The sequence below is a fragment of the Coloeus monedula genome (genome assembly GCF_965178545.1).
Source record: "Coloeus monedula genome assembly, chromosome: 23".
Classification (NCBI taxonomy): Eukaryota; Metazoa; Chordata; class Aves; order Passeriformes; family Corvidae; genus Coloeus; species Coloeus monedula.
The window spans coordinates 4108122-4135864 of record NC_138803.1 but is presented as its reverse complement, the minus strand read 5'-3'; the positions used below and the strand labels follow the sequence as shown (position 1 = coordinate 4135864).

Sequence of the window (27743 nt, the reverse complement as noted above, 5' to 3'; positions counted from 1 at the left end):
CTTGAATAATGGGCTGTTCCTTACGCGTGGTTTTCCATGTCAGCGATCACTGGCACTGCTTTTGGCCTTGCTACTCCACACCGATGAAAGCAGGGAGAACAAGGAAAGGAACAGAAGAGGATCTTAAAATGAACAGCTTCTTGCCAAAACAGCAAGGATACCATTCCCCCTTGTCCCAGGCTCCATGGATATTTCTATCAGATTTTCATATTGTAAGCGCTTCTCAGAGAAAGCTCCAGAACAGTGAGTGTTTATTAGAATATTTTTTGTTAAATAAAGAGCAGGAAAAAAAAAAAGGAAAAAAAAGTACTGCAGATTTAATTTCACATCTTGGCTCTGCTCTGACAAAGGAGAAGTTACTGAACTCAGCAACCACTTCTTGTCCCAAGCCAGGGATTAATTAATGCCCCTCCCAAAACTTGTACCTGCCCCAACCCACCCCCCAACCCCAACCTTTCCCATTTTATTTCCCAACTAGACAACACTGTTGGCAAATCAAGACAGCATGAAACGTACAGCAAGAAAACAACAAACCCCCGTGTGAAGTGTGCCAACGCATCGGGGAGCTCTCCTGTGCTGCTCCCCTGGAATGCTGCCGGAGGCAGCTGTACCTGGCACGGAGGGCACACTCCGAGCACGCTGCACAGTGCGACCCTAAGTGCTGCAGAACCACAGGACAAGAGACCGAACACCTGAATTTTCCCCCCAGGACTTCTCTTCAGGGATACGCGCGTGGTTCTCCGAGCGCGGCAGCAACACTCGGTGAGCACGAGCCGACGCTTCAGCACAAATCCCAAGTCTCCAGTTGAGCACGGCGTAAGGCATGTGGACAAGAGAGACACGAGCAGGACGCAGCGGGAGCAGGGGACAGCACTGGTGAGCCACACTCCAGTTTGTCCGTCTGACCCCTCTGCAGCCCGATTCCCACCGCAGCCGACGCGATCCGGGTGCTGTCGCAGTGCTGCTGAGGCTGTTTGGTTTTGGCCAACGGTTCCAGACCAGCTTCTTGTGGTTTCACTCGGATGGAAACGCAGAAACATTGGGAAGCTGTCGGAGAAGCCGTAGGGATGTCTGCAGGGAGGTCTGCAGGTGATTCGAACTCTGCCCTCAACTTCAAGTGTCACTGCACTAAATCGGGAGATACTGGATGGGGAGTAAACTGGCCCAGCCACTAGCACTGTCACAGAATGTGTGTTTTTAAAAAACAGAACAAAAGGCAAACAGATTAATTATGAACCCTTCTTTGCAGAAGCAGACCAGGATTAAAAAAAAAAAATTCCCACAAAATTAAAATGTTAGATCCTCCATCTAAAAAAAAATTTATACAGATGTGCTGCAAGTGATCCCCACACGGGTATGAGCAGCACCTTACAGTACAGACTAAGACTTGAAGAGCTGATCTCACATTGGAAGTCTTCTATTAAAAAAAAAAAAAAAAAAAAAAGTGGCTCTGGCTGGGGTGACACGAAGGGGACACTTGGGACACTTCAGAGCATGAGGCAGAGGCAGGGCTGGCAGCGGAGTACCAGGAAAGGGGCACTTCATGCACAAAATGTATTTTACAAAATACAGATCCAAAAATAAAAAAGCAAAAAAAGCCAACAAAGAAAAAAAAAAAATCCCACCTTGCACTAAATCGCAGCACTCTGAACACTTGCTCTGCCCCAGGCGGCTGCCCATGCCTGGTGTGAGGGAGGAGGCATGGAAACGGGGAGGGAAGGGAAATCCAGGTCTCAGTCTGCTTTTGGGAATTGCCCTCGCAGGGACGTCGTCAGTCATCTGATGTCAGACACGGAGCTCTCGGAGTACGGCGTGGTCATGACCGGGGTGCCGTTGTTGGCCAGACAGCCTTGCCTCAAGGTTTCAAAATACGAGGCCTGCACTGGTTTATGATACTGCAGAACTTTTATGGCATCTTCTATCTTAAACCATTCCCTTTTCCTTCCTGGGGACAAAGAGAGAAATCAGTAGATGCAACCTAACAATGTTCTCTGATCTCAAGGGCCTCCCCATCCCCAGGGACAGGTGTTTGTTTAGGGCAGCACATCCCATCTTGCATTTCTTAATTAAAAAAAACATTATTTTGCTATTTCTGCTATTTCTATTCAAGCCAGATGCTCATTTTAAGGCAACTCACAACACACACACCAAGCACCAGCCAATTTCCATCAGTTTGCAAGCAGACTTCAGTTTCCTGTGGACAGCTCTCAGTTCTTACTCTTCCCATAAAGACCCTGAGGAGAGTCATGTTCCATTTGCTGCAGTGCAGTCACAAACCTTGTGGCAACAACAGGTTCATTTCCATTTGGGAATCCAATTCAAATGCAAAGATTTCAAAGATAACAGGGAATGATTAACCCACATGTATTTCCTCTAGTCTCAGACAGGACAGTTCTTCATGCTCTTTGCTTGGTACCTTCCAGTGGAAGAATTAAACACAGAATTGCTGCAGAGGCAGCTGGACACTTACTTGGCTTCTCCTGGGCCACAGAGGTAACAAAAGCATCAATTTCACCACAAATTATTTTCCCAAGCAACCAAAGGACACACCTCTGCCACTTTTCCCAATGACACTCACACAGATTCCAGGTCCCAGAGGGATGCTGAGCTGACTTGTGGTTTGTTTCCATCAGTTAATGCAGCAAGCACCAAGCTTACCAATATTGACCGAGTCCTCCCAGTCCTCCAACACTTCGGTGACGATGAGTACGTAAACATAGGTCCTGTGCTTCCTGTCCCGGTTCTGGAAGGCAAAGGGGACACAGTAACAACCAAGCTCCCACAGCAACAACAAACCTTTTCAGGCAGGGGGGCACTGGGCAATTGCAAACTGCCCACCTTGGGTGCAGCTCCTCCCACATCAAAGCTTGTTCGTAGCTGCTAAAAACTGTTGTGTTTTAAATGTGAGATGGTCTGAAAGTGTTAATAGGGACACCCAGAAGTGTAGTTCCTGATCTGTGGAGCAGTGCTTTGTGGACTGATGCGCTTACAAATTAGTTCTTCAGCTGGGAAGATTTTTACCTATTTCACATGAGTTTGAAAGAGTCAGTGACAGAACAACAGCAAGAAGAGCCGTGTCCGGTACCTGCTGACTGCCAGGCGCGGCTGTGAGTGCTAAAAATGAAGGGGGACCCCACTCCCCAGCTTTTGGCAGCCCCGAGAATATTCAGTCACACCAGTTATCACCAGTGACTTCACTGAAGTGCCCACTGCAAACACCAGAACTGCTGAGCAGGTGTGTTTTTATTTACCAGGGACTTTGAAGTTTGCACCAAACCAGCACCCACTCACCCCACAACCCTGTAGAGCCATTGTTACTCCAAGACGATTTTTTGCAACAAAATTTCACAGCACCCACGTCTGAAACTTACCTCAAAAATTCCCACTAATCTTCCTAACGTCCCTTTCACTCCAGCCTAGGGAAGTTAAAAGAGAAAAGAAACATGCTTTAACAACAGCTCAGTATGTGTTTCCTACTTGTTGAGCAGGACCGGCTCCTTTAGGACAGGAAGCGAACACTCGAAAATTCTGCTAATCTTAAACCAACACAGTCACAAGACAAGCAGCAGAAATTTATCCCAAGCACTCAACATCCAAGCATTCCCAGGATTTTTTTTTTCTTGTTTCCCTACATTCAAACAATTTTGAATTCAATCTGGAGGAAGAAGAAATATTTGAGGAGTTACTCCTTGCATAACAATACACTCCTCGTGACCACAATCTCCTCTGCAGGTTATTACAGCCTGAGCACGGGGAACATTGGCTTTGGGGTTTAGCAGTTTTACCTCTTCAAAGTCAAGAGTTTAAGGAAATAAAGTATGTGTAAAACATCCACTTACACTCCAAGGGCAACGTGACAGCTCCCAGGTATTTCAGGGGTGTCCTGCACACACTTGAAACAAGCCAATAAAAGCACCAAATGCTGTGATGTGGCCCCGGCAGCAGGCACAAGAGGGGTTTGGACATAACACAAAGGGCAGATCCACGCTGAAATAAAGCTCTTGAATCAAGCAGAGACACAAATCAAGAGATCTAAGCAACAGTTTCGTCTATTTGAGTACTACTGAGGATGTACCACTCCATCACATTTGGTGTCCCTTTTGGTACCTCTCTGCTGGCTCATTCCCCGCCCTCCTCAGCTCTCCGTGCAAAATCCGAGCCCACTCTTCTGCCCTCGCTTTATATTCCCTCCTTTTTATGACTGTAAATGGTTGGAACTCAAGTGCTACAGACAAGATGAGATCTTGCTCCATGATTTAACAGGTCTGAACCAACCCACGCAGCCTGGCACACGACCCAGCCACAACTGGGAGGTAGAGTCGGCTCCGTCTCCAGCAGCTGGAACACATCCCATGAACAGCCCAGGGAAATTGTGCCTCTTGCAGATGAGAGACAGAGATCTGATTATGCCAGACTTCTCTTTTTTTAAAAAAACATGTTTGGGTCACATTAATGATAAGACAAACTCTCTGTCCTGCTGACCAGCTGCTGCACAGTCTCATGTTGTCAGAAAGGAAGAATTTTCTTTAATGAGATGATTTTCCTGGTTAAGTTCCAGCCTACTGCATGAACAGGCACCAAACAATCCAGCCAGAGCACACCTCGCTCCTGCTTCCAACAGGAGCTGATGTGGAACTGCCCCAGGAGCAAAGGGGCTGGAGCTCCCTCACTACAAGCAGTCATAGAAATTTATAAATCCTTTCAGTAACACTCACTGAGCTCCACTTCTAGGAAGTGAATAGATCAATCTTTTATTTCATTTTTGGACTCAGGCTTTATTGTCTCACCAGTACTTCTGATATCCTGCTTAGCCCAGAGGTGCCCCACTGACTGTGACCCCAGGGGCTATTTCTGGAGCGAGCAGCAATTCCATGAAGGAGCAGCAATTCCATGAAGGTCGGTGCCCATGTGCGCAGGACGGGCCGGGCAGAGCCGGCCTGACCTTTGCGGGCGAGCGATTCCACCTCCTCTGCCAACCCTGCTGACCTGGGCTCAGCCTTCTCCGAAGGCATCTGGAATGCAAATGCTTCAAATGCATTTCCCTCAAGGAACTCCTTCAGCACTGGGATGTATTTTTAGCTAAGCCGTGTTCAACAGGCAGCAGCAACACAGGGAGGAACTGGAGGCTTCCACCTTCACAACATACGGACATGAATGCATTAAAAGGTGAAGCATAATCAAATATTTCTGAAAAATAACTGTCTTAAGCCAATTCTTTGCTGGTTCCTGGAAAAGGCTGTTGAATTTCTGCTCTCCTTACCTGTAGGCACTGAATCAAAAGCCAGGGATGCTGTTGTGATGGTTTAGTGAACTCTCAAGTCTGAATAGAAATAAATCTATCTCCAGGCAACTGGCCAGCCTGGAGATGAAGGATGAATTCTGCTCAACCAACCTCCCAGGCAGTTTATCCCAGCTCTAGAACTGTGTTGGAAGTAGCAGAGGGAGGTGGGGAGCCCTTCCTTCTGTGCTGGTAGAGACGATGGAAATAACACTGTCTGCAAACCAGGATCCTCCTGCTCTGTCCTGCTTGGTCTTATTTGCCCAAAAAGGCACAAAAAACGATGCCAAGACAAACATGTCCTGTAGAAAAATCATGTTGAATTATCATCAGACAACTTGAGAAAGCTCTAAGCTTTGCTTCACGCACAAACTTCTCATGTGCAGTTGTAAATGGTGACATAAAAGAATGATTCGGTTCAAAAAACCACTGGGCTGATTTTATAAAGCAAGTTCTTACTAAAGCCTGCAAAACACATCAGTCACTGCTCCTGGGGGCCAATGCCTCTCTCAGTCCATTTTCCAGGTACAGTGGATTTTAAAGACAACACACAGGACACCCAACACCAACAGGATTGTCATACACCTGTTTTTGATAAATTCCCACACCAACAGGAGACTTGGTCTCAGTACAATGGAACCGACAACCATGCAAGTGGAATTCACAGTCTTACACAAATTTCTAACGTAGAAGTTGCCCAAGACCTATGAGAAAATAACCTATAGCTGTTATCACTAACAAGTCAAGCTTGGTAGCCAGCAAGACAATTGCCAGGCTCCTCCCTGGGCAAGCTCCCCATCTCTCCATTTCATATAGGCCAAGAAAATTTTCTTGGAGAGTTAAAGCACAGTCCCAGGCTTACCCAGGACTGCAGCAGGGTCTAAATCTTAATTTGCAGCAGATGACTCAGGAATTTTCTCCTCGATAGTAAATGGATTGAGAATGCTGTGCCTTCCTGGGCCAGAACAGTGAGTGAGGCAGAGGCAGCACAATTGATTTTGTACCCCTCTAAGCACTGGAAGTGCTGCACAGGGAGCCCGTGCTGCAATCCTCAAAGTACATGGAGAATCCTAGGAGGATCCTAGGAGGATGTTACTGAACCCATCAACAGGGGTTGGACAGCACCAGCACCAATTGTTCCAACTGCAGGTGTGGAAACAAAGCAAGGCAATCATACGACAGGATTCCCTGGGAGAGGCACGCTCAGGTACAACAGAGGACACACAGAGCTGGCAAAAGGAGCTTTTTCCCTGCTCTGCTGATCTAAATCAGTGTCCAGGGTCCAGGGGAGGAGAAAAAGGCAGCTCTGGCAAGAGCACATCAGCCACAGACACTGCCAGAGCCAGCTGCCTGACCAGCACACACTTCAAACCCCCACCGCACCCAGAGGGGTGGGCTGGGAGCTCAGGACAAGGAACAAAAACACGGAGGAAATGAAGCTTTACTAGTTCTGCTGCTCTTGGAACAACTTGTTTTAATAAAGAAAAATTACTGAAGACATCCAAGAACAGCAGGTTCAGGTTTCAAAGCTGAAAATAAGTTGGGGTCAGATGCAAAAAGCAGCCTGCAGCAACACCATCTGTTCCTCGGGACAGCTTTTATTTCCTTCCATCTGAGCTAAGGAAAATGTGGGTTGGAATTTCAGCTATTTTACTTTGCTCTATTAGGCTCAAAGCCTGCATCTACTACAGACTACTGCTGGGCAAGAGGACTGTGGTGGAACACCCAAATCTTTGCTCCAAGACCTGCACTACTGAAGGCGCAAATCCCACCCAGAAGGGCTGGGGACGTGTTTGAAGGATGCTGATTCCAGGCCAGCTGGGCAAACTCTGCCATCTCAGAGAGAGTCAGACTCATTCATCTAATTCTGTACTGTATGACACCTTTATTTGCTTCTACACTTGTGAAATAGAAATGACATTCCATGTCAGAATGAAGAACTTTCAGACACTGTACTCGTTTTTGTGAAGTTCGAGTACCCAGGGTTAAGGGACAGTGACTTTGAGCCACCACTTGCACTGGGTATGACCAACTAGGAGGAGTTCAAGGCCATCATCTTATCATTCATCTGTGGGCCCTGCAGTACTTTAAAAACAATCTTCTATTTTAGCACTGAAAGATATCGATATCTGTGTTCTAAATCACTAACAAAATACATGAAACAGGAAAGATTATCTATAAGGTATGTTTAGAAGAGAGGAAAAAATAGTTCCAGCAACCAGATCAAAGTACTGCCACGATGGACTATTCTTGATATTGGCACCAATTGCCTGTTTGATCACAGATCAAGCACAGCTTATCTGGCTTTTGACTCCCATGAAGAAAGCACAACTAACACTCCTGCAATGCTATAAAATTTGACATTTACTAAGTATTTAAAGGTCAGGATGTGAAGAATGCTCTAAGTGAAAAATGAACTGGTGCTGAGTTTCACAGATGAGTGTGAAGGCTTTTTTCAAAGTCACTCTATAATAAGTTTAAGGCACCATGATGTTCATCAGTTGCTCACACTTATAAAAACCCCTTATTCCTAAGCAAAAAACACACTCCATGAGCACCAACACCTGTTTGAAAAGGGCACACACCTTCCAGAAGGTGAACTTTAGAATGCACATGGAGCTCCCAGCTCTGTAGGACTGACTCCAACACTTCTCAACAACCTGTCAGAAATAAGAAGGTTTTTTCTGAAGAGGCTGCTCCGACCCAGAGCTGCTGTGTGTCTACTGTCACTCTGCCACAAACAATGCCCAATTACTCCAGTCACTTCCAATTTCATGCAGACAACAGCAAGCATGACAAGTGTTGGTACCTGTCTATGTTAATACTTGTGCTGGTGCAGACTCATATAGATAAGGACTACCTCAAACTAGGACAAGGACTTGAACCGAGACAGAGGGATCACAGCCTTCACTCAGAATCAACATTTCATTTTTGGAACAGGAAGAGGGAAAAGTTAGATAACTTTAGATGACAATTATTCCAGCAATAATGTTGATAAACCCAAACACACACACACAGTAAAATTAAAACAGTGAATGCAGAAATTAAAATGTTAGTTTTGGGAAGAATATTTTGAAAAAAATGCACACCATGCAAAAGAGAATGAATTGAGAAGGGACAGCCTATTGTCATCCTCAAAGCCACAAGCAATGGGAAGGGTCACAAGTCCTTACAGCTCTTCCAACCGGCTCTTATTAAAAATGGGAAAAGGCATACCAAAGTCAAGGAAAGAAACCCCACACATTTCTCCCACAGCTTTGAGCAGCATTGCTCATTGACATGGGGAAAACTGGATTTTCCCTCTCCCAGCTTGAGCAGCAAACTGGAACTGCTCAGCTAAGCTGTGTCCCCATAAGTGACAGACACGGCTGTCCCAGGAGAGAAGCAAAAACATCAAACCTACTCAGAAATCAGCCTCAGCTCCAACTGACCCCAAAACACATGGAAGGGAGAGCAAGGGCTCCCAGCAGCCTCCTGAAACCCTTCCTGCCAAACCAATAGCATGAACTGGGCAGCTGGGTGCTCCTGTCCTTCCCAACACTCCTGCTGTGCTCCAACAACATCCCCCCTGCACGAAGCAAACAGTTCCTGGAGCCCGAGGCCAGGGATGTGGGGGATAATTCTGTGTGCAGATCACCAGCAGCACGGGAGCACAGCCCATCTGGGGAAGGCCTTGCACCCCTACAGCTCTGCCAGCACCACTGGCAGCTGCAGGGCGCTCACACCAGACAGATCTGTGTCAGCTCCTTCACCTGCACCACCCAGGGCTGCAGGTGCCCAGGTGATTCACGGGTGCTCCCAGCGCTCCGAGCTGCCGCCGCTCCCTGTTGGGAGCAGCTGGGCAGAGGTGCCTCGCTGAGCAGAACTCACCCCTGCCAGGCTGCCAGGGCTTGAGTTACGCTGGCAGTGGGCACCGCTCCACGTGAGCAGGGAACACCAGCCGAGGAGCGGGATTATCTCAGCCAGCCCAAACCAGTTCCTGCGCTGCCGGAGCCGTGCCAGGGCTCCCTTCCAGGCAGCGCTGTCATGGAAAGAGCGCGGCTCTCCCAGGGCGCTGCTGCCCGTGCAGGGAGCGTCCCTGCACATTTATTTTAAGGGTTGAGAGGCGAAGCTCTGCACCTCCTGAATGAACCCTGGGCTTCTGTATCAAATCACTTCATTATTAATAATGCTTGGGCTGAAAAGCAGGACTCTGCAGCTAAAAATATTTCTATTGTTCTGGTTACACTCACTTTGGCTTGTAAAGTGGTTGAAAGGTTGCCGAGTTACTGGAAAAGCAGGAGCTGGGCTACAAGCTAGAAATAAAATTTGCAAGCAACAATTCTCAGTATTAGAGGGACCTAAAGACACTTAAAAAAATAAACTTTGACTGTATAATCTCTTTCTGATACACTGCTAGATTATAAAAACATCCAAAGAGAAACACACAACTCGAGATCTGCCGTATTAGGTTAGTCCAGCAGTACAAACATTCAGAGTTTTGTTAGACAGCAGCACGTACTTCTAAATAATTCAGGAAGAAACCTGCATGTACCAGACAATTCAATAAAGCAGCGACAGGAGAAGCTTCCTCCCAAGTCCCATCAATTAGCTCTTGATTCCTGTTCTGCACAGAGCACAAAGATTTATAACCCTCTTAAAAGCATTTTTAATCCTGCCTTATGTAACTGTGAACCTACTTGGTCATTCCATCCATAATTATGCAGTCGTTTCTGAACCCAAGCATCTCCCCAGCTGGTTAATATTCAGAAGCAAATTCTAAAGACATGTTTTACATACACTGCAGTCAACTGCCATTTGCTGCCTTTACACTTCTTATGAAGAAAAAAATTGTTCTTCCAGCTTTAAGAGAAAAATATGCCTTCTCCCTACAGCCCACTGATGTGTGTTTGATCTGCTATTTGATCTCCTTCCTGAAACAGCTTCATGCAAAAAGGAAAAGAAACCAAACCAAGCAACCAACCCATGCACACTTTAGGAATTGCTGCTGGTAACTTATGGCAAATTTCACTTATTCACATAAACCTCACCATGTGTTCTAAACCAAAACATACTGAGGTCCCTATATTTGGAGTGCTTTTAGTGGCTCATAAGGGTTTATTTCTACCTTCTACCCAAGTACTAGGCAGGTCCACAAAGGCACAGCTGAATTTTGAGTTCTCTTGCAGAGAAAACGAAGCAATCATCACATATACATTGAAGTGACTAAAGCTGAACTTTATTTTCAGTTAAAGGTATCAGCCAAGGACAAGTTCATTCCAACAGAGAGGTTTAATTACATTCCCATGTTCTCTTTATTTAGGACTCCATTTTTCTCCCACGTGGGATGGGGATATCACCAGCGACCCAACCTCACTCTCCACCTCAAGGAGAAGGAGGAAGAGTGATGAAAACAAACCCACAGAACCCGGGCTAACAGTGCAGGGTGAAGCCACTCACCTCTTCACAGACCTCACGCACGGCGGCCACGCCGGGCTCCTCCTCAGGCTCCATGCCACCCCCGGGGACAATCCATCGGTCCGGATGGCGACTACTGCTCACCAGCAGCACCTGTGGAGAGCAGAGCACAGCTGATGGGGCACCCCCAGCGCTCCCTTTCAGGGCCCAGCTGAAAGGCAGAGATTGTCTTTGTGCCTCACACACCCCCAGACATGACCCACCCAAGGCGAGGCCTTGCCAATACTCGCTCTTCCCTCAGCCCCATCCAGACAGCCATGGAAATTCCATGAGCACTGACACCAAGGCACTCCCACGCTCCGTGTTACTTCAGTCACTGCCTCTCCCTGCTCTGATGCATTGTAGGAAAAGCTGCCCTTGCACACCAAAACACTTGTTTGCACTGGACACAGCATCACTCACAGTGTGAGTTCACTGCAGAGTCCTCGCAGCTTGGCATACACCTCAGGCAGCAAGAGAAATGCCCAGATGCTGCTCAGCACCTTCACCCTTTGCAGAAGTACCTCGATTAATTTATCCTGGTGCCTTTGGCCTTGCCTGTCCCTGCAGTTCTGTCACTAACAACACATACACATCCAGGAACTCCCACTGCACTATTTATGTGCAATTGTCTGAGCACAGATTCTCAGCCCCACTGTTCATCACTTCTTTTGCAGTAGGCACTGAGGAGTTCAGCTCTGCAGCCAGCACTGGGCTACTTTCGGTTTAGAGGAGGTTGTTCAATGAGGTATAAGCAAAATAAAAGCCTATATTAAACCTATTAAACTTAAAACCCCCTAGGAAAGGGCTGCACAGAAGGACAGACTTTTGTGAATGAGAAAAACGGTTCAACCTTCCTCCCAGGAGGGATTTGCCATACACATGCTTTGTGGCAGTTTTTAGTGAAACACATTTTATTCCAGTGCAATTCTGCTCTGTACAAGTTCAGGTTCTGACTTGCCACCTCCCAGCAAGACAAACTCTAACTAACACTCTCAACTGGCTACAGACTGTCCCAAAGAACAGCGAGACGCTGTGCTTATTAAATCGACTTGCAATACATCCATGAGCAGAGATGGAAACTAAAAACAAAACTAATACTGTTGTCCAGCTCTCTATACAAAGCTCGTTCATTAGAGTCATCCTGTTGTACTTCATCATTTCACTGGCACAAAGCTTGGAGCCAAAGAGACTTGCTCCAGAAACTTTCCAGCATACCAGTCCAATTAGGTTCCAGGCCAGCTGTAACAGTGTCAGACATTTGGGAGTTACACTGCAGAGACACTGAAATCCCAGGCTTTACTGGGGAAACAGTGAGCTGCCAGTAGGATATGAAAAGATTCGCACTAATTATCAAAAGGAATCTACCTACAGAACTCAAAATTAAATTTCCAAAACAAAAACAAGTACAAGATTTCCAGACTTTCCCACGGTTTTTGGTTTATCTTGAAAATTCTCATCTGCCAACTGACCAAACTCATACTGGAAACAAATGAAGCTGCAAGGGCCACCTCAGTTCCACAGTTCCAAGTGGGATGGTCCCTGCCTGTCCTGTCCTCTGGCCAGGCTATGACAGAACAGCATCTACTTTACAGTGACATCCTGAGTGTTTGGCCCTCTCCAAGAAGAAGGCAGAATTCCTTTCCCCCAGGCATCCAGTCCATGTAAAGCACCACCAGAAAGCCATGCCTAAATAGGGAATGTAAACTTCATTCATCCTCAGAGCCCTCGGGACAGCAGCCAGTCCCTGCCAGGCCATCCCTAGCCACCTCAGTTTGCCACTGTGCCTCTTCCTAGCACAGTACTTGACTTCTACTCTATCCTTACTCATCGTCCAGAAGAGTTTGGACTCAAATTCCTGACTCCAGGTCAGCTGGTGATTCCAAGGACAAAGCTGAAAGAGCAGGAACAGCCACTTCAAGTGCACCTTTGCTGCCAGGTAAGGAAGCACCAGCTCTGCCACTTCCCATTGCAATTCAGAGCTCCAGCTCAAGGCGGAGAAAAAAAGTGGAAAAATATTTTTAAAAGCTGCAGAACGAGATCTTTGAAACTCAGCACAGCAAACCTCACACCCCTGAATTCCTGCCACCTTCCAGGCGTGAGAACAAGGATCTGCTGTGGAACCCTGGACACGGACTGCTCCAGGAAACCTGCTCGGGCTGAGACAATGCCTCAGCAACACATCAGGAGGAACTTTTGGGTGTAAACAACGGTTTGAGGCAAAGTAAATTAACTTCAGCTGCTCTGGCAGTCGAGCATTTTCTGAATAGAATTAACATGAACAACCCTTGCTGGGAAGGAAAAACCTGTCATTCTCACACTTTTATGTAATCAGACTATTTCCTGTTTAATAAAAAGGAAATCCCATCAAGAGAGAGCAGGAAACAAGCCCTACAAGGTCATTCTTTTAAAACAACTTCAAACAGGATATTGCTACCAATGAGCTCTCCCAAGACAAAGGGGCTGAGTTCCAAACAAGGGGGAGACATTGCTGTGTTGGGAAAAAAACCACACTTCCAACACCAGTCCTGTATCCCGATACATGCATTCAGAGGGATCAAGGAAAAGGTTGTCATCATCCAAATCCCAGAAAGGTTTGGGGTAGAAGGGACCTCAAAGCCCATCTCATTCCACCCCCTGCTACCTTCCAGTAGACCAGCCCAGGGTACAGGTGGCTTTTTGGCTCATTAACTTCTTTATTACATAAATAACTTTTATTTAAATACATTTTAAAGTAGTTAATTTAATCTAAATAGCCATCAAAAGTACAACAAAATTTACTTATTTTATTTTTTTTAATCAGGCTAGAACACATAAGAAGGGTGGAAATTTCCATTTTATCCTTGCCAGGCAACTGTGTTTAAGATGGCTACTGAGACTCTTGGCCTGCCAGGGATTTTGGAGTTGGATTTTGAAGCCACATCTTGAAGACTTTTTGGAAAAGCATTTGCAGGTAACACGTCACATGGCCAAGTTGTGTTTTCCAGGATTTCAAAGACAATTATGTCATTTCAAAGCAGGGAAGTGAGCAACACAAGCCTGTCTGGCAAGGCAGGAGGTGGCCCTGCTGAAACTCTCACACACAATCCCCCACAAAAGAGAAAGTTTAGAAAAACAAGCCAAGTTTGAAGTGTGCAGCAGGGGCTCGAAGCAGAGCCTCATGGCAAGGACCTTCAAAGCTGCACACAACAAACAAACCCAAACAAACCTGAGCAGGACTAACCCCGCCTGAAGGAGACAGGAAACACACCAAGACATCTAAGGCTGCCCAGACAGCCACATGGAATAAGGAGCTCCATGGGAAAAGGGGAAAAGAGTTCGTCCCTGGGATAAATCCTGGGCATCCCCGATACACAGCGCTGACTTCAAAACAACCCAGTTACACACAAACCTACTGTATCCACATGGAGGGGTTTTCCTGGATTTTTTTTCACAGGAATAATGGGGCTCTGCAAAGCAAAAACTGGGCAACCAGTATCAGGCAGAGAATTAACTCCCCATTTGTGGAACAGAGGCAGAGGGATTCCCAGGTTCTTCCACACTGTGGTGGATTTAAACAACAACCACCACCCATAAATAAAACCAGAGCAGCAACACCGTAAGGAAAAGGATTCCTCGAAAGAGGCTCCACAGCAGCATTTGAGCAGACGAAAAGGGCCATGGCCCTGTGAGAAGCTGGGCTGCAGTATGAGTAGAAAATGAGCTGAGAACCTTCCAGACCTCCAGGAAAAGCCAGTGCTATCCACCTGTGCCAGCCAGGGCCCGGCAAGCTGGCAGCCAGCACAGGGAACAGCAGGCAAGATGTTAAATCCGGGGTCTGGCCCAGCAGCCTCCTGCTGCCAGGAGCCGATCCATAGCTGCTGGCTCCTGACACAGCCTCTGCACTGCCTTACAGGCTTCCTCTCAATATTTTCAGACTTTCCCTCAATATTGACATGCTTCCTATGAATACTGTCGTGCTTTCTATCAACATTAAGCCATAAATCACATTGTTTGCACAGCGACTGAAGCACAAACCTCCCGGCATTGCAACTCATTTCCCACTCCAGCATCATTTATCAGAGCACAGCCTGCAAGGAAACGCTGCCGCAGAGGCTGCAGGAGCTGGGAGGAGAAGATGGCTGACTGCAAGGCTTTTGCTGTACGATCTGCCTTTGTCTCAAAGTTTCAGCTTAAAACAAGTGTGTTCTCAGGAGCTGAGCTGTGCTCCCATGTGCCCCATGGCCAGGCAGATCCCAGAGCTGGCGCTGTGTCCAGCATAACAAACACCTTGGATGCTTCACTCAAAATTAACAAACATTCTTCCAATCCCCAAATATCATTACTGAAATGCTTTTCTACCTGACAAAACTGAGATGTTCATTTGACCACACCAAACAACCTTTAAGCCCTGTGACCAGCAAGGGGTGAGAACTGGAGGAGCAGGGAGGAGAAGAGGGACACTGCTGTCACCAAAGCTGTGCAAAATTAATCTCATTTCCCCGGCAGCAACACGGCCTCCCCAACAAATCACGTGTTTTGCCAAACTGCAAAGGCAGGAGGGCCCCAGGGCACACGCCAGGGCTTACGGGAGGGCTTCTCCCACCCTCTTGCTATTCCAGGCACGTTCCGGAGCTCGCACATGGCAGGAGTGAGTCCAGCCCGTGGTCAGCAGGGCTACAGCCGGCCCTGCACCTGGCAGGGTCAGCAGCTGGGACCACAACACACACTCTCAACAGCCACAGAAATCCCTCCTCTGACCATAACAGCCTGTCCTGCCAGCAGCATTCCTGTTCCTCAACAGGATACGTTTCCTTAGACAAGTGTTATTTTTGCGCACACACCTGCACCAGGCTCCGTGGGATAATGGGATTTAACCTACAACGTGGTACCCAGGAACTGAAGGTGGGAAATTCATGGCAGGACGCGCAAAGGGGAAGGGATTTGTGCTACAGAACTTGACAGAAGTAAAGCACAAGTTTTGGAATGGGAGCAAGAGGTGAACTGGAAGAAGTTCAAGTCATTTCAAGTGCTTGGATCGCACCTACAGTCCTATAACCAGAGAGGAAAAAATACAGCAGATTCTGTTGGTTTTTAGGCTGCTGGTTAGAATAACAATAATAAATCACCACGTACCGCGCTGCTGCTCTGGCTCCAGAACTCCACGGGTCCTGTTACTGCTACTGCAGCGCTCCTGCGACTTCAGAGCCACTGCCTGCTCCTACCAGGGAGGAACACGATCCCAAGTCCTCCCTCTCCAGTGAAATTATGGTTTAGATAACCACAAAAATTATCTGCAACATGCCTTCCCAGGCTTTGGGAGTAGCTGAACTGCCTGCAGCAGCGGCCGCTGCTTTCAGAAGCCAAGGGCTGATAAGGGACACTCCCAGAGAGAGACCCCAAACCCCAGAACCTATTTCTGCCTGTCAAAACCAGTTTGGTGACCACTCAGTGCTTACACAACTTGTCCAGGCGCACCTTTTCCAGAAGGAATGCTGGCTTGTAAAGTGCCTTTTTGAATAAGGGAGGAAAAAAAGGCAATGAAGGGGTATTTGGGCTTTTTACAGAGTCCAAATGACTCTGGTTGTCAGCAGCTGCACGCTTTTCTGATTAACCACCCTACTCAGGAAATACAGCACACACAAACTCTTAGGAAGCTGCTCAAATATAAGTAGTTAATTCTACACACAGCATCAATATATGTCACCAGCATGAGGAGAAGCAATCCCTGAAACATCTGACAAAAATCTACCCAGCAGGTAATCGTATCACTCCAAATTTCACAGGTTAATGTGAAATTTCTGAGAACAGAGTCAGTGTGCAATATCCAGTAGCAGAGACATGAATTCTGAAACAAATACACAAAATTTGAGAGATCCTTAACTGGTTCTGTGCAGTCAGTCACTCGGGCTGAAAAAGAACAAGTGCTTAAAGAAACAGAGGCCCAGCTTCCCATTGGATGTCATTTACAGCATTTCCACATGGATGTTTGCTATTTGTAAGGTAGAACTGAGTTCGTTGATTTTGCTCTATCCAAGCAAACCAGGAGAACTCTCCTTATTTTAAAAGAAGGTAAAATTCCAAGCACATCATTGGGATTTTTTGACTAAGAAGGGAAAGAGCTGTTTTTCCAGACTGTCGAGACCATCCATGGAAAGACTAAGTCCCCTGGCAGCAGTCCCTGCTGGGTGCACCCCCAAATGCTGGTACCCGTCTCCACACTGCAGGAGTTTGTCTGAAGGGTGCTGAGATGAACCAAGTCAGGCAACTGGATGTGAGGGTTTTTTCTAAAAAAAAAAGGGGGGGGGGGGGGGGGCACAGACACAGAGTGAGGAGAAAAAGGTAGGAAAACCAGCTCCTAGCCAAGCAGTAAATGGATCTGAGGTGGAAGAGATTGCACAGCAGTGTTCTGCAGAGAACAGACACAGCCACCACTGTTGGGTCCTTCTCCACAGACCAAGGGTGGAGCACACCCTCTTTCCATATTCATCACTTTTCCCTGAGTTGCAGCAGAACAAAACTGACTGAATTCTTCAGTTTCACAACAGCTTGCTGAGCTTCCAGTAAATGAAGTGAAAATTTAACAATTTTCATTCTTTTGTTGTTTGGGAAAGTACAAGAGACTGTGGAATTGCTTGTAAAACTGTTTAGTGACAGCTGCTTTTGTGGGAAGGCAAAACACTTTTTAAGATGAAAGACAGGTCTTGCAGAGGTTTATCGTGCTCCTGCTCTTGGAGAGCACAATCTACAGTTCTACGCAATCTACAGGGCTGAGAGAGACAGGAGAAGCACAGGCAAGAGATCCACTTCCAAGCTGCTCCTTATCCCCCTGGAGATGCAGTAACAGGTTAGCAGCAGACCAGGAGAACTTTATTTGGGTTCAACCACAGCCCCTTTTATGCAGCAGATGGGAGCACACGGCCAAGCCCAGCCATCAGAACAGGGATTCTGAGAGTGTATTCCACGGGAAGCAGGATGATCATATGATGCTGGATTCGCTTACATCCCAACAGCGAAGCACTCAGAGTGGTTTTAGCTGTTATTGGTTTACACTGGGGCCAAGGCACAGGGGACAGCCCAGGAGCACCGCGTGATCCCCACCACACTCGGCGGGTTCCAATCCCAGCTCTGCTGTGTTACATCACAGCTGGAGTAAAACCGGCCCAGGAGAGGCCAGAAGGAAAAGAAAAAAAGGTTCGTTTGCATTCCAATGGCTTTCCCAGGGGCCACCCGGCCCAGCTCTCCCCGTGACCGAAGGGCTCGGCGTGTGCCAGGGCACCGGCCCCTGGGTGAAACCTCTCTTCTCCCAGCTCCATTCAGGCCTCAGAAAAGATTCTTCCAGAGGCATTTTCTTCAAAAAAAAGTCTTTAAAAATGCCGTGGTTAACGAGCAGCTTGTCCTTTCACAGACACAATGTGGGCATGTTCAAACCCGCCGCTGCCCCAGCCGCGGACCCACGGCCCAGCGGTGCCTCTTCATTCCTGTCGAACGCCACCCGGAGCACGGCTCCATCTGCTGCGGCACACTGAGGCATGAGGGGCATTTTCTGGGATGTTTCCTCATGAAAACAGCTGGTCCACACAAAAAAATATGTGTGTTATGTAAAAATAACACCCTAATGGCAATGCTGAGGGGCAGGGACATCCCAAGCAATGAACGCACCGATTGATTCCAGAGGTAGCGCAGGACTCGGGAGCTCTCCCTCCACATTCTCCTTCCACAGTTCTGCAAATATCCCGGGAGTTCACTCCATGTGAAAAGATGGGAATAGCAAAGTCCTGGTGTCTGGCTGCTGGAAGGTCCTTTGAAGTCTGTTCCCACTCTTTGAATGAATCCCGTTGCTGCCCCGGCTCTCCCTGTTGCCCAAGGATTGTTGGGAAACCACACACAATTTGGGGGGTTGCCACAATGCCCAAAAAATGTATTTATTTTCTCCATTTGAGATTCATGTTGAAATGAATTCTCCCTCTGCTGCTTTTTAAAGGAATATGTAACAAAGGCATCTTTTCAGCCAATGCTTGGTCTTACAAAAACGTTCCAGAGCTTTTTTCATGCCCAAAAGTAGCGGCTTCCAAATGCAATGCAGAGACAATGTGCGACCTCCAGCAACACAGGGAAAAAATAAATCACTTAAAAACTAAAAAAGAATGAAGTATTTCTCTGTTAAGACTTTTTATTTGCAAATGTAACACCAAACCAAGGACATGGTGTTTTATCAATCTCTGGGGATCGCTAAGATTTCAAAGAAAAATACATCAGTGAACTGAAGCGTCAGGGGGAAACACCTAAACAGAAGAAAGTAGCCTCCTCTGTAAGTATAAACAGAATTCTCTTATTTTTTCTTGTTCACTGACAAACTTTTTTATTTCAAGAACTAATGAGAGGTTAAAAACAGGGAAAAAAAAGAGTTTTTTGAATTCATAGCAGGAAATGAAGAAAGACAAGAGCAAAGTTCTACTGTCTCTAAAGCATTTAAAAGACACAGTAATGAGAAACAGCCAGTCTTAGGAAAAATCCTACTTTAATATAGAAAGTTTAATTTATTTATCAAAACATGCTTCTTTTCTTCTCTCTTTTTTTCCAACACTAAGCTTTTAATAGATCTTTAATGTACATACTTTGGCTCTGGCTCTTTCTCTCCTCCTTGGAGACACCTTTTAAATAGATCTCAATTTCCATTTGAATAGAAGCAATCAATAATAAAATACGTCAGTAACATTAAAAAGTATTATTGTCCAAGAGCAAACCAATAAAACTTTCACAGCCATTTACAACTCTGTACTTAAACGTTTACAGGCAACACCTTGTTTGCTACCAAAAAAGTGCAAGTAGCAGTGAGTAACTTCTCTTGAAGTCTACTTAAAAGCCAACAGATCAGAATTAACCCAAGAAATAATTAGAAAGGAAAATTTATAAGGTGTCCTGTTAGCTGATTTCACTCATCGACAGAAGTTTAACTTCAATGCCTTTTGGCCAAGGCCAAGTGCAGGATCTGAGCACAGAGTCTGTCCCAGTGGGGTTAATTCTGCGGGATTGGGTAAAAACTTCCCCAGATGTATTTGTGACAAGCCCTCTTCCTGGGCAGCTCCCAGAGCAGGAGCATAACAGATGAGAACAGAGGATGCAGATTCAGCTTGGGGTGCAACTCGCAGGTACCACACAAAGTGTGAAGGTACCACACCCTTCAAAGGCCCCCAGATCAGAACTGTCCTTCCCTGCCTCACTCCTGCTGTGGCTCCTCACCAGCAGCACACACACGGCACATCCCGAGGAAACCCACCCCAGCCCAGCCTGCAGCACTTCCACAGCAGCCAGTGCTCCCTCCCTGAGGTGTCCCAGGGCAGCACAGCCACTGCCAGCTGCCACTGGGAGCTCAGGGACGAGGCCACCAACAGCGACCACAGGGACAACACGGCGCTCACCCAGAACCTCCACTGCCCTGCACACAAAAACCTTCCCAGAGCTTACAGACCCCTGGGAATGACCCAGCACAACCAGCACAGGGAGCCAGCTCCCTCAAATCCTGCCTGAAACCAGAAACAGATTGTTCTACTCCAGCTCTTACCTAGAAACTAGAGACTGAATGAGTTTACATTCAATCCACTGTAGGTGGAGACCACAGCAGAGACACAACTGACACAAAAGTGGTTTTAAATCTCAGCCTTATACCAGCCTGACAGCTGAGCCTGCTGGAAGCATCTGTCCCATGCCAGCATGCCTCTGGAACGAGTTCACTTTCCTCCTTCAACCTCTTGGGTCAGCACTGTGACACTGCCCCACAGCCTGGTGTCCCAGCACAGTGAGGGCTCTGACAGCTGTCATTAACACACCTCGGTGTCCCCAGCACCACGAGGGCTCTGTCACCAGCTCCCACGGGCCGGAGGGATCAGCTGGAGCCTGTACAACACTGCAGGTTGAGGTGTGTTAAAATAAAACTCACAACCAGTCACATGCTGATTGCCTCAGACACATGTCAAAAGTACTTTTCTACCCTCAACCACACTGCAGTCACACATGGCCAAGCCTCCACCTCTTGAGAAGAGCCTGCAAACTGCCCTACTAATGGTGTAAAATGGCATCAAGGCACTCCAACGCCCTCACCCACCCGTGCTGAGCACCCCCAGCATCATCACACAAACAATGATGTTCTTCTTCATGGTCAGTCCATAAATTTCCTGGAAGCCCGTGGGAAGGAGCAGCTACACTGAATGCCGCACCAACACTGCTGTCATTTCAGACCATTTCTGCTGAAATGCTGACACTCCTCATCACGCCAGCACAGCTACAAAGGGCTTGTGCAGCCTCGTTCACGTTAAATAATAACTGGATGTATGCTAATTGCCTTTCCTCCAGTGAACTGTCTGCATTCCCTTCCGATTTCCTGTAGCTACAAATATGATAATGAGGAGAACAAAGACTTTAGCACAGCCACTCGGGCACAGCAAATGCAGTGAAGTGTGTACGCCCGGCTCCGGCAGCAGCAGCAGAAGGGAACCTGCAGCCTTGCTGCTCTGAGCGCCCCGAGCCCACCTTCAGGAGGTGTCAATAAAGACTCGTGTAAAATCGCACATCGCAGCGAAGTTTCTCTTTGTAACTTCCCGGACAATGCAGCCCCTTAGCAACGCGGCCGCTCTGAAACCAACCAATCCACCTTTAATTCCCACTTCCTCCCAGGCTCTCTGGACAGCAACTTCTGGCACTCCATCAGTCCCCTTTTATCCCAGTTTCTTTTTATAAATCCAAGGTCAGGTTTCCTCTCCCATCTCATGTGATGCGCTGGACTGAAGTTCTGCCAGCGTGGTCGGTCCCCTCGGCTGCCAAACCCCCTGCCGTGCTCCCCTCAGCCTGTCCCGCCGCCCACCGGGCATCTCCGCGGCTCCAGCGGAGAGGAATAACCAAGTGGGAAGCACCAACTCTCCCAGCGACGCTGAACTGCGCTTATTAAAAATAAAACCCCGCTCGGACCGAGTCCCCCTACCCCGGCCGGCTCGGGGGTCCCGGGCCTGGCCTCGCCCCCGGCCCGGCCCTCACCTCCTCCTCGCTCTCGCTGCGGAAGCACAGGCAGGCCGCCCGCTTCTTGTAGCCGTCCCCGTCGTAGGTGCGCGTCTGGTTGGACTTGAGCTTCATCATCCTCCGCTCCGGGGGCGGCGGGGCCGGAGGACGCGCGGCCCGGAGGGCGGGGGCGGGCGGGACCCGCCGGGCGGCGAAGGACAGGGAGGCGCGGGGGGACCGCCTGCCCACGACAGTCTCTCTCTGGGTCTCGCTTTGTGGGTCTCGCTACGCGCTGCCGCCCTTCGCCCGCCTCACCCCTGCCGTCGCTCCCGGCCGCGCCGCCGCTGCCGCCCGCGCTCCGGCCACCGCCGACGACGACCGCGCCGCCATCTTGGGGCTCGCTACGCAAACGGCGTAGGGCCGCCGGGCGGGGAGGCGGCGCTGCCCCTCCGGCCTGACGGCGCGCTCGCTACGCAAAGGGCGCAGCACGGCTTCCAGAATCGCTCCCCCCGCGCAGGCGGCGCCGCCACGCCCCCGCCCCGGCTCTCGCGCTCTGCGCCATTGGCTCAGGCCGCGTTCGGGAATAGGGCGGGCGGCGCGGAGCGGCGGCGGCGGGCGCACGGCCTTACGCAAACGGCGCACGGCCTTACGCAAACGGCGCAGGGGCCGGTCCGGCCGCGCGCACGTGGCCCCGCTGTGACAGCGGCTCCGCGGGGACAGCAGCGCCCGCCCTGCGCCGCGAGGGGGCGCTGCAGCAGCGGCAGCACCGCGGGCTCGTGCCCGGCCCCGCCCCTCCGGTGACAGCGCGGGCCCGTGTCCAGCCCCGGTGACATTCCGTGTGTGTGTGTGTGTGTGTGTGTGTGTGTGTGTGTGTGTCCAGCCCCGGTGACATTCCGTGTGTGTGTGTGTGTGTGTGTGTGTCCAGCCCCGGTGACATTCCGTGTGTGTGTGTGTGTGTGTGTGTGTGTGTGTGTGTGTGTCCAGCCCCGGTGACATTCCGTGTGTGTGTGTGTGTGTGTGTGTGTCCAGCCCCGGTGACATTCCGTGTGTGTGTGTGTGTGTGTGTGTGTCCAGCCCCGGTGACATTCCGTGTGTGTGTGTGTGTGTCCAGCCCCCCTGACACCGCGGGTCCGTGTCCATCCCCCCGGTGACACCCCGGCTGTGCGTCCATTCCCCTGCCGGTGACCCCGCGGGTCGGTGTCTGTGTGTCCGTCCCCCCTCACTGACCCCGCGGGTCGGTGTCTGTGTGTCCGTCCCCCCTCAGTGACCCCGCGGGTCGGTGTCTGTGTGTCCGTCCCCCCTCACTGACCCCGCGGGTCGGTGTCTGTGTGTCCGTCCCCCCTCACTGACCCCGCGCCCATCCCGGCTCCGTTACCGATCGCGGTCACCGGCTGCCGAGCGGCACCTGGCGGCGGGCGGCGGCCACCGCAGCACTCGGCTCCCCCAGACGCGGCCGCCAACCCCCCCTCGGTGCCCCACGAGTGACACCGCAGCGGTGCAGGACACGCGGAGCCGCCTGGGGCTGTAGCCCTCTCAGAGGGACGCGGGCTGGCACAGCTGAGTTTTCCATCTGCAGAACAGCTCTGTCCCAGCCCAGCCCTGCTGCATCACCGGGAATCAGCACTGCCCTGGGCAGATGGGAAACGGCCCCACATTCCTCCAGGACTCACCTCCACACCCCCTAAACTTGGAGAGTTCCTTCACTAGAACCTGTTTTTAGTGAAGGACGCTCCCAAAGTGCTGTTCCAGATGCCAAAGATCTGAGTCACCCTGTGCTTCGTGAGCTCTGTGCACTTCAGTGAGACACAGGCATGAACCCAGTGGCATTTTCACCTCTTTTATTATACACAAAACATGAGCACAAAGTTCTACTGCGGGGGCTGACCACGTCCACGACCGAATCCACCTCTCTGAAACAGCAAAAGGAGAGTGTTAGAAATCTTGTGTCAAGCAATGACAGCAAGAACAAACATCATCAAAGCTCTTTCAACAGTCTAACACGGGCACAGGCCAGCCAGGTGAGTACCACCAACATCAACCCATTCCAGCCAGCTCTGTGGATCACACCTAAAATTCTTTCATTTATTAAGTGTAAAATCACGGATCTCCAAAGAGCTCAGCTTGCTGTCAAACTTGTCACTGGCCTGTGTCCCACCACATCCTTTCCCCACAGCGAGCGAGCTGCGTGTGAAGGGTGACAGTTTCCAGCCTCTCTGACACCCTCAGAGTCCCACAGGCAGGACTTTCCAGCTTCTCCCCCATCAAAGCCTTCAACAAAGGAAGCAAAGCTCAAATACAAATACTCACGAACTGGAATTCAGTGGCTGCTCCAGCACCAGCCTCAGCCTTCTTGTCAGCACCAGCTGCAGAGAGAGGAGCAGTCAGTGCCCACAGAACCCCCTGCCCAGCACAGTGCTCCTGCCTGGGAGCAAAGCTTCAACCATCACACAGAACTAAAGCTGGGGCTAACCACAGCAAAGCGAAACAGCTGTAACTGAGCACGTCTGAGAGTTACTGAACCAACCCCAGAGAAAATCCCACAGCTCAGCCAGACACAACTCCAGCAAACCTCCCATCCACCCACACATACAGACCCTACGCTACACCAAGAGTCTCATCTTCCCCTTTTCTCCCTGAGAGGAGCCCAATCGCTGGGACAATTGTCCCCCAGAGGGCAGGGGGGCTCAGCAGGGACACTCACGTGGCACGGCGCTGCGGCGGTACGTGTCCCGGTCAGCCTCACCCCGCGTGAGCCGCGCCGGGCGCTCACCCTCCAGACCTGGAACACAGAGCACAGCCTCAAACACTGCTCACCAGGACACAAACAGCTCCTTCTGCACCCCAAGGTGGAGAACAGCATTAGCTCTGCCAACAGGGCCACACCTGGGGCAACTCATGGAGAATAAACCTAAAGAAAACAGTGGTTTAATAAGGGAAGCTTCACTTTAAGGGTGAAATCCGCTCAAGTGTCCCAGCATGTGACAGGGCAGAAGTTAGATAACCTGAGAAGTGGATTTACAGCATCATCTCAACAGTCTTCTGCTCATCACACTAGTGCTGAACATTATTGCTGGTAAAACCCCAGAAACACTGGGAATCTGCCACGTCCAACAAGCCTGCCCACAGCCGAGTCACAAACTGCAGGACAGAATTCTGACCCCAGCCTGAAACAGCCACACTGTCAGTACCCCAAATCCCCCCACAAAACACGTTTATGACAGTAAAAGCAGATTGTCTGTGGAATCTCAGAGATTAATACCAGACAGAACTTCTGCAGGAACACCCAGCCATGGCGGGACCACCACCTCTCAGGGATTGGGATGTGTCCCTGGAGCCCCGGCTGGGGTCTGCCCACCCAGGCAGGATCCACTGAGGGGCAGTTGTGCCTGGCACACCTCAGTGTCTTCCTGCAGCCCACAGGCACTGGTTTGGCCACACAAAATCCAGTTCTTGTAATAACTCTTTTACTAAACACCTCTGTGGCTCCCAGGCTGCTGCTGCTGCCTCAAGCAGGTCATCCATAGCAAAAAAGAGCACCAGTGCAGCCCTTCCAAATATCTCTGCCCAGGTGGGGCTGAGAGAGGGCTCCAGCACCAGGACAAGGCTGTGACACCAGCACACACAGCTCCTCCTGCACAAACCCCAGCCAGGAGCTGCCACCCCTCCCTGCCTGCCTCCCAGCAGGGATGCAGCTCCTTTAACTCACTGGATAAACACAGCATCTAAAGAACAAATCTTGGAACATCCAAAGCAACTCAGAGATCAAAGAATGTATCATCTTCTCAGTTTCTCTGCAATTCTTTCCTTTGAAGTGGGTGATGCCCCCATTTTGTTTGGCTCAGAGGCAAACTGCAGGAGCTGGGGGTGAACTCCCAGCAACCCCTGGCCCCAGCCCCAGCTGTGGCTCAGAAGCAAAAAGCACAACCCATGTGAGCCCCCAGAGCCAGAGCACATCTGGCTGCACCCCCAGCACCTCCTGCACTCGGGGGTGTGAAAACCCCCCAAGGGAAAATGAGAGCTGCAAGTCCAACACAGAGAACCACAGAACAGCCGGGGGTCGATCTGGAGATCATCCAGTTCAGCCCCCCTCTCAAGGCAGGGTCACTCACAGCAGGTGACACAGGAATGTGTCCAGACAGGGAGACTCCACACCCTTCCTGGGCAGCTGTTCAGTGCTCTGCCACCCACATGGAAAGTTCTTCCTCACGTTGAGGTGGAATTTGTTGTGTTTTGGTATCTGGCCACTGCTCCTTGTCCTGTCACTGAGCACCACAGAGCAGAGTCTGGCACCATCCTCTGGCACACCCCCTGGGGATCTTTGTCTCCTCTCTTCCAGACTAACCAGGCCCAGCTCCCTCAAGTCTTCTCCTCACAGAGAGATGCTCCAAACTCCTCAGCATTTCTGTGGGCTCTGCTGCTCCTCCACCACGAGTTTGCCGTAAACCTTTAACAACGAGCCCTGGCCAGCAGCACGTTCAGTGTCTGTGGTGAAGGCAGAGCAGGACACCCAACCTGGCCACAGGTGATCCCCAGCTGGGGCTCACCCAGCCCTGGACAGTACCTCCACCACATCCCAATCTCAGCAGGCATGCTCCCAACCTGCCCAGTCCCTGCATAAGGCCAGTCCCCACTCAGACCATGTGTCCGTGGGTCCCCACCCCTCTCATGGGACACCATCCCCGTGCCAGGTACAAAAGCAACAAACCCCAACCACATCTTTTTGCTATGTTCCCAATTTTACATCCAATCCCCACAACCACACACACCTGGCACTGTCCTGAGTGCCCAGCAGCCCTATGCCCACCCCAGCTCACCTTTGGGCCGGGGTCTGCCGGTCTCTGGGCGGCTCCGGCGCAGCGTGGCCGGGACGATCTCGGGAGGCAGGTGGAGATAATCCCGCAGGTACTGGATGCCCTCGTTGGTCAGGTACCAGTAGAAGTGTCTCCAGGCAAACTGCTCCTTCACGTACCCTCGGGACTTGAGGGACTGCGGGGAGAGTTCCCAGTTACTCCCAGTTACAGCTGAGCCTCTCCCAGCTCCTCCACCAGCGCCTTGCAGACCCTGGGGTTCAGCAGGGCAATGGGGATGTGGGAACAGGGAACATTTCACACGCACAGGACACAACTGCAGCACCACCCCTGCCCCCCAACCCCTCACACCTGCATGGCTTTCATGACGTGGAGGTTGGGCACGTTCTTGTCCACAAGCTCGGGGTGTTTGGGCATGTGCACGTCCTTCTTGGCCACCATCACCCCCTCCTTGAAGAGCAGCTCATAGATGGCGATTCGGTTCTTCTTGGGCATCAACATCTGCAGAGCGCACAGGGAACAGGGCTCGGTGACATTCGGGCACCAACATCTGCCCCGGGGCCAGCGAACCCTGCTGGGTGGCCCCAGTGCCCCTCGAGCTGCCCCGGGACGCTCTTCCCACCAGGCCGCGCCTTTTCGCTGCTTCCCGGGAGGGAAAACCGAGCAGTGCCAGCTTTTTCCCCTTAAATCCTCCCGCGCACCACGGACGGCACCGCCCGGGGCCGGTCACAGCAGGACACGGGCACAGGGAGGGCAGGGCCGCGGCTCGGGGGGAGCCTGTCCCGGCTCCGCCGCGGACACCGTTGGTGCTGCCGTTAACTCAAACTGAACTCGGGAACCGAGAGCCGTGGGAGCCTCTCGCCCCTCCGGTAGCCGGAGCCGACCCCCACAGCGCCTCGGGACCGTCGGCAGGAACTCGGCGCTCCCGGACCCGCGGGGTTCTCCGTGCTCGGCCATGACCGAACCCCCGCGGATCACGGGCCACCCCCGCGGCAGCGCCTGGGACGGGAGGCCCCGGTGCCAGCGCTGGAGCGCCGGTACCACCCCGCTGCCTGGCGCCCCCAATCCCTCCCTCCCCGCACAGCCGGGCCTGGAGCCCCGATGGCGGAGATGCCCCGCGGGGGGGCCCAGGCCCCAGGATGGCGGCGATGCGGGGCCGATGGCCCGAGCGCGGCCTCACCGTGGCGGCGGCGGCGGCGGGGCCCGACCGGAAAGGACTGCGCGTGCGCCGGACCGCCGCTTCCGCCGTC

General features: G+C 50.6%; 2 protein-coding genes across 2 annotated transcripts; both read right to left on the bottom strand.

Annotated features, from left to right (window-relative positions):
- Positions 1-454: 454 nt before the first annotated feature.
- NUDT3 (nudix hydrolase 3) lies at positions 455-22090 on the bottom strand. Its single transcript, XM_082296063.1, has 5 exons — positions 21725-22090; positions 10718-10828; positions 3372-3416; positions 2659-2743; positions 455-1945 (listed from the first exon to the last, which is right to left on the bottom strand). Exons 1-5 carry the CDS (start codon positions 21821-21823, stop codon positions 1776-1778), a joined length of 510 nt encoding a protein of 169 aa, XP_082152189.1. The 5' UTR covers positions 21824-22090; the 3' UTR covers positions 455-1775.
- A 1416-nt stretch (positions 22091-23506) lies between these two features.
- LOC309581450 (small ribosomal subunit protein eS10) lies at positions 23507-27743 on the bottom strand. The gene is made up of 6 exons (XM_082296064.1): positions 27674-27743; positions 26845-26994; positions 26500-26671; positions 24387-24464; positions 23993-24048; positions 23507-23595 (listed from the first exon to the last, which is right to left on the bottom strand). The coding sequence occupies exons 2-6, from the start codon at positions 26992-26994 to the stop codon at positions 23554-23556; spliced, it is 498 nt and encodes a 165-aa protein (XP_082152190.1). The 5' UTR covers positions 27674-27743; the 3' UTR covers positions 23507-23553.